The 13667-nt window shown below is 31.4% G+C and overlaps 1 protein-coding gene across 1 annotated transcript; it reads left to right on the plus strand.

Moving 5' to 3' along the window:
* Positions 1-1753: 1753 nt before the first annotated feature.
* Positions 1754-12265, plus strand: GPS1 (geranyl diphosphate synthase 1). Its single transcript, XM_047300869.2, has 12 exons — positions 1754-2084; positions 3306-3395; positions 5271-5351; positions 5473-5544; positions 6408-6542; positions 8766-8852; positions 8988-9059; positions 9192-9277; positions 9512-9644; positions 10291-10380; positions 11183-11281; positions 11765-12265. The coding sequence occupies exons 1-12, from the start codon at positions 1950-1952 to the stop codon at positions 11942-11944; spliced, it is 1260 nt and encodes a 419-aa protein (XP_047156825.1). The 5' UTR covers positions 1754-1949; the 3' UTR covers positions 11945-12265.
* Positions 12266-13667: the final 1402 nt, after the last annotated feature.

Raw genomic sequence — 13667 nt, forward strand, 5'->3', positions numbered from 1 at the left:
TGTATGTTTGACTTGAATTAAATTCAATAAGCTTACCCTTGTATTTTCCATTGTGTTGTCTGGTCTATGTATGTCCGTCTTGTCAAATGCAATGATCATCCGTGTGGATGTGAGCAGAGGGTGATGCATCTTTGGAGCAAACACTCGAGGAGGAAATCATTGCTGAAGAAAACTTAGTGGAAGTCGAGGTGAAGGCCGAACCGTAAATGCGTTCGGTTTTAGTTAGTATAGATAGGATATCGAGCGGCTGTGAGCGAGTTGCTGTACATATTTGGACGTTCGGTCAATTTTTGTAAACCGTTCGTCCTCATTCCTTTTGTAAACGCTCGATTAATTTATACATGAAAGGCCGTTCGGCCATTTATTTAAATCTGTTTCCTTCACTTTTAAAACTGTTTTGAGTTATTGATACGTGTAATTATTCTAAGTATATGGTTGATGACTGTATAATTTTGGGATGTTACAAGTACAAAGTTCTTTCCCACCATACAACATAGTTTTGAGAATTAAATTAACGCAAATCTTTGTTTACATGTTTCATTATCTACTACCGAGAGGATAATCTCAACCCATAAAACTTGGAAGAGTTAAATTTCTCGTTATTAAGTTCGTTTGGTAATTCTCTTAGAAAAACAAGTTTTTTAAATAAAACAATCACTTCTGAATTATTTTAGAAACAAATAATTGCTTAATTATTTTAGAAAAAAAATGCTTTTTTAATACAACAATCAATTCTGAATTTTGAATATTTGAGAAACAATTTGAAATTGCTTTTCATAAAAAGTAGGTACAGTAAAAGAAAACAAAATTACAAAATATATCTTTTGACACAAAAAATAAACACACTAATGTATACTTTATAAGAATCATTTAAATGCATAAAATACTTTTTAACAATTACTTTTTAAGCACATATAAACACGTTCTTTATGTGATCACACTTGGACACAATGAAATAATTAATATTGTGAGTTGGGTCGTAAAGCCATTAAACCAAAAGAATGAATGCGTAACTAATTATAGAGTTCACACAAAACTCATTGAAGAACTAACTCTACCATACAACATTTTTTTATTTATTTGAATAAAATTGTTTGTTATTAAAAAACACACATTCACACACACACACACACATATATATATATATATATATATATATATATATATATATATATATAATTTTTTAATTCGTTCTTTTTAAATAAACGCTATGTTATGCTTAAATATAAAAGAAAACCCAGGTTTTTCTTTGAAATCAGTCTCATTTTTTCTTCTTTTTTAAAACTCAATTAAATATTTACCAAAAAATTTTGGTTGACTATTCATATCATTTCACATCTTAAATGAATAAATAGTGTAAACCAGTGCTAAAAAAACACCACCATTCAATTATAAACTATTATTATAATAGATATATTAACTTTTATCTAAATTTCTTAATAATTATTATGTCAGCAACAATTTCTTACGCATTTAAGGTGAATTAAGGAACAAAAGTTTGATTCATTGATTAGGAGAAACGGACACAGACATGCTAGATTACAATTAAGCTTAGTTTTTGTTTATTTGTATCCTTTTGATGAAAGTAGTTAAAGAATAAAAATGAACATAAAAAAATTAACCCTTTGGGGTGGGTGTATGTCCCAAAATTGCACGCAACTAGCCGTATCAGGCCTAAACGACATTTATCAGTCAATTATAAAAAAAAATTATTAGTGAGCAAGAATATTGGAAAAATTAGGATTAATTCATATATATGGCTGTATTTCGCCGTCGTCACCACATTGTAAACTCGGTGGTCGTTTCCTTCTTGGGCAAAGGAGTCTGTTTACTTGTCTTTCGACGGCTCCCAATTTCTAATTCCATTTTTCCTTAGCCGCCTTAAAGTCTCTGCCCTCATCCTCTCTCATCCCCGTCTCTCGCAAGCCTTGGTTCGTTGGTTGTATACGATGCTGTTTTCTCGGATATCGAAAAACCTCAGAGGAAGCTTCAACTCATGTCGGGGGTTTCTGTCCATTGGAGACCACAACCACCGGTTTCTTATCCCGCATAATTTTCATTCGCGCGGAGATTCTACTCATCAGGTTTTCTGTTTTATCATACCTTTTTTCTCTGTGTTGTTTCACTTAACATGCGCGTTTTGGGATCCTCATTTTTTGTAGTCCGATTTCAAGTCTCAAATTTTGTTGCTTCTGCTTCCGCCCCTTTTCTTTTAATTGTAATCTCGTTTCGGCAATGCCGCATGCGGGATCACTTTCTGAATTCTATTGGTAAACATCAACGATGTGCCTACTAACTGTTTGAAGTTATACCGGTAGAACTTGTGATTGGGACTGAGTTTTAGTAACGCTGCCTGGTCTTGGGAGCTCAAATTTAGAATTGTCTTGTTGCAAATCAAAAGTGAAGAACTTATAGTATGGTGATTTAACCTTTTGAGGAAGTAGAATCTGTTGTGGTGAATTGTGAATGGTTAAGCTATTTTGTGGTCACTGAGCCTCCCTGCTTGTACAGGAAGTTTATGTTTTGCTAGTAATTAACAGTTATGTTTATATCATATAATGTAATTTACAAGTAATGGATATCTGTGCCCGGTGGAGAGGAATCTCTTTAGTAGATTTGGAGGTACAAGAGAGCTCTATTATATCAGTGGTTTAGGTCTGATTGGTTAAGAGCATTGGAAAATTTGGGTTCTGAAATCTCTTTTGGCGGCTCCTTGTTGTCACATAGGATTTAAGAATACTCATTAATTTTTATTCTAATGGTAGAACTTGAGTTCTTAATTTATTTTTAGTAGATCTCATTCTATTGTTCTTCTTCCACAAATCCTCATTTTAACTTATATATATATATATATATATATATATATATATATATATATATTTATTTATTTAATCTTTAAGTGACCTTGGTGGTAGTTGTTATGTAATATAAGAATGTTATTCAAACGTTCGATCAATGGTATTCTCAAGGTGCTCAACTTATAAGGAACTTCATTTCAGACTCACTAACGTCAAATTATGTTTTGCACTATTGCCTAGAGACTATTCAGGGAAGGAGAAGTTTTGTCCTTTAGTATTCAATCGGGCCCTAAATTGCGGTTGTGTTTTGCTTCTTTCGTAGGTTCATTTTTATTTTTATCAATTTACCTAAAGAAAACTTCTTATCCTCTTTCTGTTAATTAGTCTTCTTTCATCATCTTAATATCATCTTTTTATCTTATTTCATTCTCATAACATCGTCTTCTTCTGAAGGAAAACGTCTTGCAACACTTAATTTTACTTGCAAATGATTATGGTGTGATGCAGGTTATGAGAAGTTTAAATTTTTCAAATGGCCTACCAGCATTGCATAGTTGTAGATATCTGATCCATCAACAAAGCAGCTCCGTAGTTGAGGTTAGTTCTGTGTTCTTTCTTGGTAACTTCTCATTTTTCTGTTCATTGGTTGGAATCCCCATTTCTTATTGCTTCAATCGGTTATGCTGTTTTTATATGGCCTGGTTGCATTATAGTTCCTTGGATAGATTGTAGAATTTTGTTCTGCTAGTTTTCAAAAACACCAATTGTCCCTCAAGTTCTCTCCCATCTACAACCAGGTCCCTCCATTCGATATTTAACAGATTTACTGATGTGGCAAACTAACATGTCATGACAGAGTAAATACAATGTATATGCTTAAAAACACATATTTGAACACTAAAATCATCTTATGATTGTATTGAGTTAGTTGTTATATTAATGAGGCTCTGAGGGTAAATTATAGTTTTTATAACACCAACGAACAACAAAAGGAATGTCTTTTCATTCTAAGCAAATCAATGACTTAAAATATTAGATGGAATTGGGATGGAGGGACTTGATTGTAAATAGGAGAAAACTTGAGGGACTTGTTGGTACAATTGAAACATAGGATACCAAAGTCATACAATCGCAATACTTGAGGGACAGAAAATGTAATGGAACATTTTTTTTTCCAAAATTTTATTATATTCTCTTACTAAAAACCCTAATTACAAAGAGTTTCCCTAATCATGTTGGTGTGTTTATGAGTGTGGTCACATGCATATTTATTCAAAGGAAAAAAGCAAGGGCATTATAACATAGTTATCAATCATGGAATTTAGTGTGGAGTGGCTGATTCCAAGACTGCAATAGTAGGATGAACTCTATTGTGAAATTTTAGATACAATGTAAGTTACACTGAAGTTATCAACAACTTCATACAAAATGTGATTTTATCAATTGAAGTGTTGAACTATAACTATATAACAACTTGGATGTTCTTGTCAAATTTTATTAAAATTAAAAACTATAAGTATGTGATCAAATAGTTCTCACTTAACATATTAAAGTTATATGTGACATTGATTTTGATGTTTATCAATGGAATATTAAACTATTTTTGATAAATGTAAAATTTTGTAGGTATGATCCATTTAATAAGACTTTTCAATTAATAGTAGATTTTTGGATAATATTTTTTAATAAAAATTTATTGAATGATGTAATGGTTGAGGTATCTTGTAGTGGTGTAATTTGGTTTCTTATCTGAAAATGGGTAGCATCCCAGGGCTGTAATAAAGTAGAGTGTGATCTATATAATAAGGCTTTAGAATTAATAGCAGATTGAGGTAATATTTTCTAATAAAAAGTTATTCAATGATATAATAGTCGGGGTAACTTGTAGGGTGTATTTTGGTTCCTCCTTATCTAAAATTGGGTAGCATCTCAGGGCTGTAATGCAATAGAATGTGATTGACAAACATAAGTAATACAAATTTCATTATTTATCCACTGTGCTATTCCCTATCTGTTCTCAGGAACAACTTAAACCTTTTTTGTTTTGAACAAATACTGATAGATTTAGGGCTGCTTGTTTTTCTATTTTTAATTTTATTTTTTGAGAAAAATAATCTTGTTTGATAGTAGTAGTTTTGAAGCCTGTTTTCAACGCTAATATACCTTTTTTTTTTTGTTTTTTAAATAAAAAACAATATCGTTTAGTTTTCTTGGTTTTCTATTTTCAGTTTTTTTATTTTGACTCATTTTTTAAATAAAAACATAATATCTTTCACATCTTCCTCTACTACCCACTAAAATAAATAGTTTTTGAAATTTTTTATATAAAATACTTTTTAAAACTAAAAGACGAAAATACAACCAACCAAACACATCCGTAATAAAAATTGAAAGATTCATTGAAGACTCTTGTATGTATTTTTCAATTATCTATCTATATTTAATTCTCCATTATGATACATGTGCTCTCAGGATGAACATGATCCATTTTCACTGGTTGCTGACGAATTGTCACTTCTTGGTAACAAACTCCGAGCAATGGTAGCTGCTGAGGTATGAGATTGTTCTTGATTTACTTTCTAGTGTATGCATTGAATCAATGGTTCAGTGCTGGGTCATTTGCTGCCTAGAAATCAGACATAATTCACGGTGAGAATTGTTTATTATGTATCAGGTTCCTAAGCTTGCCTCCGCTGCTGAATACTTCTTCAAAATGGGAGTGGAAGGAAAACGATTTCGCCCTACAGTAAGCATATTCTCAATGCTATGTAGATGTTCTTATATTCTTTTGCATCAATGTTTGCTGCAGATCTTCTATGCTTGTGCAGCAATTACTTTGTTGGGTTTAATATCTGCACATCAATTGTTGTAATAGTGGGAGCTAAACGAGCATTAAGTTATGCTTGGAAAGTTGTGAATTCTTTTACAATCACTTGACTATCAAGTTACCCCTTTGAAATTAATACAAGCAAGCTTACACATCCATACTTACTGACTCTTTTCCTCTGTTGTATCGTGAGCTCAGGTTTACCCAATTCTGTGAAATACAATTATTGACAGTTGACAGATGTTTTAAGGGTGTGCTTGGGTATCTTGCTTACGTGATTATTGAATAAATTCTTATCATACAAGAGCATTAAAGTCAGTTTTATAATCAAAGAAGAAAAAGGGTTAGATTGTTTGTGTTGTAAGGCTGTAAGCTGTTTTGACAAGTTATCTTAGGGAGTTTACTGAAATAAGCTAAAACAGCTTATGGACACATCATAAGCAATTTCGTATGTTTAAGCTTAGTAGTTTGGGCTATGTTAGGGACAATGATATTTTTAACAATAGGTGCAACTTATGTTTAAGCTTATTTTTACTTGTTCTGATGTCAGAATCAGGAGGTCTTCCTAGCATTATTACTTTTTCACTTCATGGTGCTATTTAACTCTGATGACTATGGTGTTTGTTTCTCCATCTTTTTTCCCTTTTGAGTGTGCATATAGTTATAAGGTGATAAAATATCTATTTTATTATTTTGTCTTTGTTCTCCTGTATTGTTTAGTGTTAATCTTGTTTCGTTCTTTCACATTCAGCATTCAGGTTAACGATTTGATGTTTCTGCAGGTTTTATTGTTAATGGCAACAGCCTTAAATCTACCAATAAATGAAGCATCTGCTCCTATTGAGCTAGGAGGTGACTTGACAACTGATGTACGGTCAAGACAACAACGGATAGCTGAAATAACTGAGATGATTCATGTAAGTCCTTCAGAAATTTTATCGCAGTGTATGTTTTTTACAAGTTAGCTTTGATTTTGACAGTTTCTCTATTGGAAATATAGAGCTTTTTCCAGTGTAGAAACTTTTAAAACCCTTCTAGCTTTGTATCCAATTAGACTCTTGTTAAATAAAACAATGCTTCCCTGATACTACTGATAATATTAGTTTTTAGTTTTAGAATACATATAAATTAAATTTTAGGGCATGGCCCTGATTTAGGTGATATCCGATGTTCATACTTTGTTTAATGATATGTTCTTGACTGCCAATAACTTCACAAAAAGAAGTTCAGACATGAATGTGTGAAAAGAGATTATTACAATATTGCTTTACATTTTTTTTTATTTCCATCTTTGAGGCACTGCTTATTGCTTCTGTCTTTTAGTCTAATTTTGTTGATTCTTTTCAAGCAATGTGACATTGGCTAAATGATGTGTCGTTTTCTCCTGTAATGTTTAATAAACACACGGATTATAACTGGTGAAAGCAAAGCACTGCTTCACAGTTTATTGGTTTGACCATGGTCAAACTGGTATATATTAAATTAATATTTTAAGTAACGAAATAATATAGAATTATAGAAATCATGATATAAAATTGTGCATTAATATAAATGTATAAGTTTTATGTTTTATATAATAAAAAACGTTTTATTTATTGTAAAAACGTTTTAGATTAAATTAAAATTTAAAATACTGATTCAAACCAATATTTTATATATTTTATCAGTTCAATTGGTTCTTTACTAGTTCCAAATGAGCCAATTTTTTGGGGTTGGCAGAACAATTCCTGGTCAGACTGGCTGATCTGGCTCTCCATTTATTTGTTTTCTATACAATATTGTAATTTATTGTTTTATGAACACTGTTATTCTCTGGTAGGCTTGCTGTTGACATTTTATGCATCTTTCTGGCTCTTGTGATTGTATGATAAAAAATTCTTTGGGGAAAAAGAATAACCTGAACTACTCAGTTTATTAACTGGTGGTCAGAATTGGAAGAAATTGGAAGAAAGGGCATTTACTTGTCATAACTCTGAGGAAAGCTCATGATTGTGTTTATGGTCTCGATCTATTTGTGGTTATGGTTGTGGTAGAAGATTAGTAAGGGGATCATATGATAAAAGAAAAGTGAAGAATGAATGAATCTGGAATGTCACATATTGAGGAGAACGTTACAGAAGACAAATAGATGCTCCAGTAAGAAGGCCAATAGAGGAAGGCTGATGAAAACTCCAGGAGAAACTGTTAAAAAAATCTTGCATTAAATGTATTTATTGAAAATTTGTTTTGATAAAGCTTACTCACCTTGTGAGATAAAGCAAAGTTTTTTTTTTCTTTTTTATTCCAAGAGGTAAGGCTTCGTTGTTGTTTCTATGGAAAGGGAATAACAATTTCAGACAAGAAAAAGACTAAACAACTCTATTGCAAATTTTTCCTTGGGTCTCTGTAGTTCCCTTTTTATTCGTTTGTGCTTTCTAGTTTAGTTTTCCTTTTATTTGTTTGAAAAATATCATTTTGATAAACCCTTGTACCCACTGTGCATGACCTTTCAGATTTTTGGAAATTAAATTTTTGACCAAAGTTGTGTTTCCCTGCTCTTGCGCATATGAGAAAGATTCTTCTGAAGCAGAGAGAGCTATTTTTTTTATACCACTCCAGTTTTGTGATATTAATATCTTCCAACTTAAATTCTAATTATATTAATTTTGTATTCTGTATGTGGTCGCTGAAGTGATAGCTACTTATTGTTTATGTTTAGCCATGTTAACAAACTGAAAAATTCTGTATATGAAAATGAGAATCATGCAGGTGTGATATTAAATACACTGTTTGACGTGCTCTGTCAAATAAGGTTCTCATTATTGTTATTATTTTTAAGATACCATATCAGTTTAGCATTGGGTAAAGTACCTGTTATAATGACTATACAATTTTCTCCACTTGAGTTAGTTTTTGAGGCTGAGTTAGGTTGAGTTTGTTCTCAATTCCAATAAAGTAACAAGCGTATTCAGTCTTATTTTGGGTCATCTGCAAATGTCCAAATCAGAAAACTTAATGCCTCAAAATATTAGTCCTAGGAATGGGTCGTGTATAAATATACCCAAGTGGGTGGTTGTATGGTTAAAGTCCCTCTTTATACTGTTGTAAGAATATTTCTTTTTATCATTATTACAAATAATGTTGACATGATGTCATCACAGGTGGCCAGTCTTCTTCACGATGATGTATTGGATGATGCTGATACCAGACGTGGTATTGGTTCCTTGAATTTTGTAATGGGCAATAAGGTATATATAAAGTTGTGTTCCGTTTGCCAGCATATTATATGCCATTGGTGCAGTGTTGTTTAGTTATATTTTCTATACACATACTGTCAAGTGGCGGGCGTAGGTTGTTTATTTTTTTTTTCTTTTTCTATGCAGTTGGCAGTATTGGCTGGAGATTTTCTTCTTTCTCGGGCTTGCGTTGCTCTTGCCTCTTTGAAAAACACTGAGGTAAGTTAAATGGGTGCTATGCTGTGTATGCATACAAAACTTGTAAAGATGTGTGATGTATCTAGTTTCCTTGATGGGGGCACACAATTATTTTTCTGTCATCTGCCTATGGTAAGGATTGCATCCCTGTAGGTTGTATCTTTATTGGCAAAAGTTGTAGAGCATCTTGTCACTGGCGAGACGATGCAAATGACTACAACGTCTGATCAACAGTGTAGGTATGCTTGAGTCCTTTTCTGTCATGTATGTATGCATTTTCTTTGCCGAGAGGTTAACCTTAGTTTTGTAGATTTTTATATCCTATCAGTGGTTAATGTTTTCTTTATAAAAATTCATTGATTTTCCTTTGCCCAAACATTTATTTATAGATCAGTCTTAATTCGTTAGAATGTGGGCATGTAAGGCACCGATATATGGTTAGAATGGTTTCTTATAATTGTTAATGTTTTCAGCATGGAGTATTATATGGAAAAGACCTACTACAAGACTGCATCTTTAATATCAAACAGTTGCAAGGCAATAGCCATCCTTGCAGGGCAAACAACAGAAGTTGCAATTCTTGCTTTTGAGTATGGAAAAAATCTGGTTTGTATTATTCAATTTTTCATGGATTTATACTTGGAAGTATGATACTTTACATAGTAAATAGTTTGTTTAATTATTAATAGTTGAAGGCTTTGCATAATAAGATTAATGGAACTACTGAAACGTCTGGTACTGGGAAATTTTTTTCATGCCACTGGAAATTATGAATCCCCAAAATATGATTTCTAAGAATTACTAAAATATGTTCAGTTGGTCCTGAATATTCTTAATATACACACAAACATAGGAGCCTTGGTAATCAAAGAGTAACATCCTGTTTTTGCCCTAAAAGTTATTTAATATATTGAGTTATCTGATAAGAGTATTGTATTGTGTTATTTTTACTGCAATGAAACTGTTTTTTTAACTCGAAAAAAGTTAGATTCCCATATCTCCCATTCGAAACAATTTTGTTGGAATCAGCTAAACACATTTTCATTCCTAAGAATTAAACATAGTGTAGATTACAAACTTTTTTTTTTATTTTAAATTATTGGAAAACTAGAAATTTTGTTGTGCCAAACGCTTATCCACCATTTTATCTGGCGACATTTGGTTGATATCTATGTTCCTGTCTGTACATGTTATGCATATGTTGCGGTTTATAATTTACTGGAAACTTATTTCCCTCTGCACTGTTTTGCAGGGTTTGGCATTTCAATTGATTGATGATGTTCTTGATTTTACTGGCACCTCTGCATCCCTTGGAAAGGGTTCTTTATCGGACATTCAACATGTAATTTCATAATTTATTACTTATTTAAATTTCATCCACTTTTGAATTTTATTCATGTTTAAATAAATCTTACCAAATGAGATAAAGAATAAAAAAAAAGTAGGCTTAATTTCACCTTTGGTCTCTCAGATATGGCAATAGTGCAATTTTGATTCTTTGGCTTCCTAGTGCATGAATTAGAGTGTTCGAGTATCGTAAAAGTATGATTTTGTTCCTATATCTGTCTTGCATTAAATATTAAATAAATTTTGTTGATGTGACAATTGATGTGTTGCTTGACACGTGTTATTGTGACTTAATTGCATTTTTTGTCTCTTTGGTATTGCAATTGTGAGAAACCGTTAATGTAATTAAGTCTTGTTAGCATATACATCTAGCAAAATGCCAACAAAGTCTGGGAAAAGTTTAATGGAAGACTGATGAGGGGATCAAATTCATATAATCGCAATACTTGAAGGATCCAATTTGCATACTTTCAATTGTGGGAGAACTCACATAGGAATGACCGAGGGGATTAAAAGGGCATTTAAGCAAAAAATTATATGACTTGAAACATTTCATTTGATATCCGTAAACATATGTTATTGTGCTTATTTCTTGATCCTGTTTTAACAACATGCAGATATTTATTTTTACACTGATATTAAATTTCAATGCTAACAAACCTATGTTGGGTTGGGTGTCATTTAGAAGAAAATATTTTATTATTACTTTATGGTTTGCTTTGCCTTTTATTTTTCGTGAGACCTGTCGTGTTTTGTTTTACCTGCTGAATGACTAAGTGTCCAAAAAATGAATGCAGGGAATTGTGACAGCTCCCATACTGTTTGCGATGGAGGAGTTCCCACAGTTGCGTGCAATTGTTGACGAGGGCTTTGAAAACCCTGCCAATATTGAGCTTGTAAGTTAAATTATGTTTCATGGCTGCGTTTATTCTACATAATTAGTTCTTGTGCCTCTAAACAAAAGAAATAACCATGTTTAGATCAGATAACTTCCGTGAATCTGTCATTTAAGTGATTGCAGTTGGTTTTGTCATTTCTACGATTTTAGTTTGATGATCATTGATGGCCTTTCTGACAGTCCCGTAGTCTCCTACTTTTAGATTGCAGTAGGAGAAAAAGTGAGGTTGATTTTCCCTGCTTTTATTAAGGTCAACAAAATCCATAATTACTGTGTGTTTTATTTAGTTTTCGTACCATAGTTACTTTCAAAGTTCAGGAATGCAAATATGAGGATCCTTCACGGTAACCTACAACTATGATTGAATTAAACCCTTTTCATCTATCCTCCAAACCAAACTCGTGGTGCAGAAAATCCACATCAAACTAGCTTAATATTACGCAGTTCACATATTTTTGTATTTGCAATCTTGGTTTTGTAGGCTTTGGACTATCTAGGGAAGAGCCGAGGCATACAGAGAACAAGGGAACTAGCCGTGCAGCATGCTAACCTTGCAGCAGCAGCAATTGATTCCTTACCCGACAGTGACGACGAGGAAGTAAGAAAATCAAGGAAAGCCCTAATAGATCTAACTCACAGAGTCATTACACGAACAAAGTGAAAGCAAAACTCCCCCTCGCCCCCTTCTTTTTTTCTTTTATGTGGGTAGTTAAAGGAAAAAATATTTGGTAATTCAAAACCAACAGTTGTCTTTTCTATAATTGTTCCCCTGAGCCCAATTTGTGGGGGAAATAAGGTGTTTCTAGGATTAATGGCGTTGTTCGTTTTTCTTAATTGTTTAGATTAAATTATCTTAATTGTTTCTATCACAATAATGACCTTTGGTAAGTTTTGCCAGTTTACCTTGCTGCTGCTTCTATTCGGAGCATGGAACAACTGTATAGACTCATTATTCATAAATTTACAAAAATCGTCTTGTAAATTGTATGCTCATAATCAATTGAACAGCATAAAAAAGGATTTTTTCAATTCAGCTCAAAATACTCAAGAAATGGTGTTTCGCTACTGGTTTGACACTTTAGTTTTTTAAACAAAGTCTAGGGTTTGAGTATGGTGGGAGATATTGTTTTATCCAAACAATGGAATAATCCAGTGGTAGAGCGACTTTGTCGCCAAAGAAAGATTACATATAAAATGTCTGCTAGAAAAAGAAAATCATAAAATTCTTTTTTCAATGTTAAATCATTTTATCTTTTGACATAAATATTTGCAACTTGCTTAGAAATTTTAGGCAGCGTATTTTCTGACATGCACGGTTTACTAAGTTAAGCCAATTAATATTTCCTTTGGTTTGAGTTTAATCTTTCTTTCTTGTATTAAATATTATAATTATAATAATATGAAAAATTAGATAGTTTTTAAAATTAATAATACTTTTCAAAAAAATTTAAATAAATGTAATTTTATGGATTCATTAAAAATTATTAATTATAAATACACGTATCTGTTAACGTAATTTCCATAATATCAAATAATTATGTGTTATGCATTAATATTTATTGTATTTATATTCCTAGAGAACTATAAATATATACTTATAATTAGCATTGGAAGAAGAATAAATCAACAATAATATTTAGTAGACTTAATGTTTTGGAAGGAAATATTTGTTTCATTATAAATACAGTTAATCGTTAGCTCAATTTAGTGTAATTATATTTAATATACTCCTAAATATTTGAAAGTAGATAATTTTATTTATGTATGATGTATATACATTATAAATATATTAAAAACAAATAAAAAGTATATAAGTAAAGTACAACTGACGAGGTTTAAAATCTAGTATTTAATAGTTTCTCAAATATTCAAAGCCTATATTATTTGCTCAAACATAGTTTTTAAAATCGTTAAACCTATTTGACAAACGGTCAGGTTTATTTCCACCATTAACTATACAGACTCAATTATCAAATGTTTAATGTATTAAAATAATGGATAATTCAATCAAGTCCTGAAAATGGGATAAGTTGATTTGAAGTGTAAGTTTAAGGAAAACACACTTATAAAATTAAACACATTTTAATGTTTTTTAATTCAAAAAATTAAACGTATTGTAATAAATACTCCTTCCGTTAAAAATGACTTTAGTTTTGACCATGTAAAACGGTTTTAAATTAATTGCAATTCCAATGAAATATTAATGTTATTTTCTTTCTATCAGGCTTTGATATTAATTAATATTTTTCTGGTGTAATTGCTTTGAATTTTTTTTTGAAAAAAAGAGAAATTAGACGAATTTTTTAAACGAGTAATATGTATTTTTAAAAAGTTGAAAAAGCGGAGAATTTTTTCTCTCTATACTGTTTTTTTCCTTGTTTTTT

This window comes from Vigna umbellata, chromosome 1 (assembly GCF_029865625.1).
Source record: "Vigna umbellata cultivar VRB3 chromosome 1, Vumbellata_1.0, whole genome shotgun sequence".
Lineage (NCBI taxonomy): Eukaryota > Viridiplantae > Streptophyta > Magnoliopsida > Fabales > Fabaceae > Vigna > Vigna umbellata.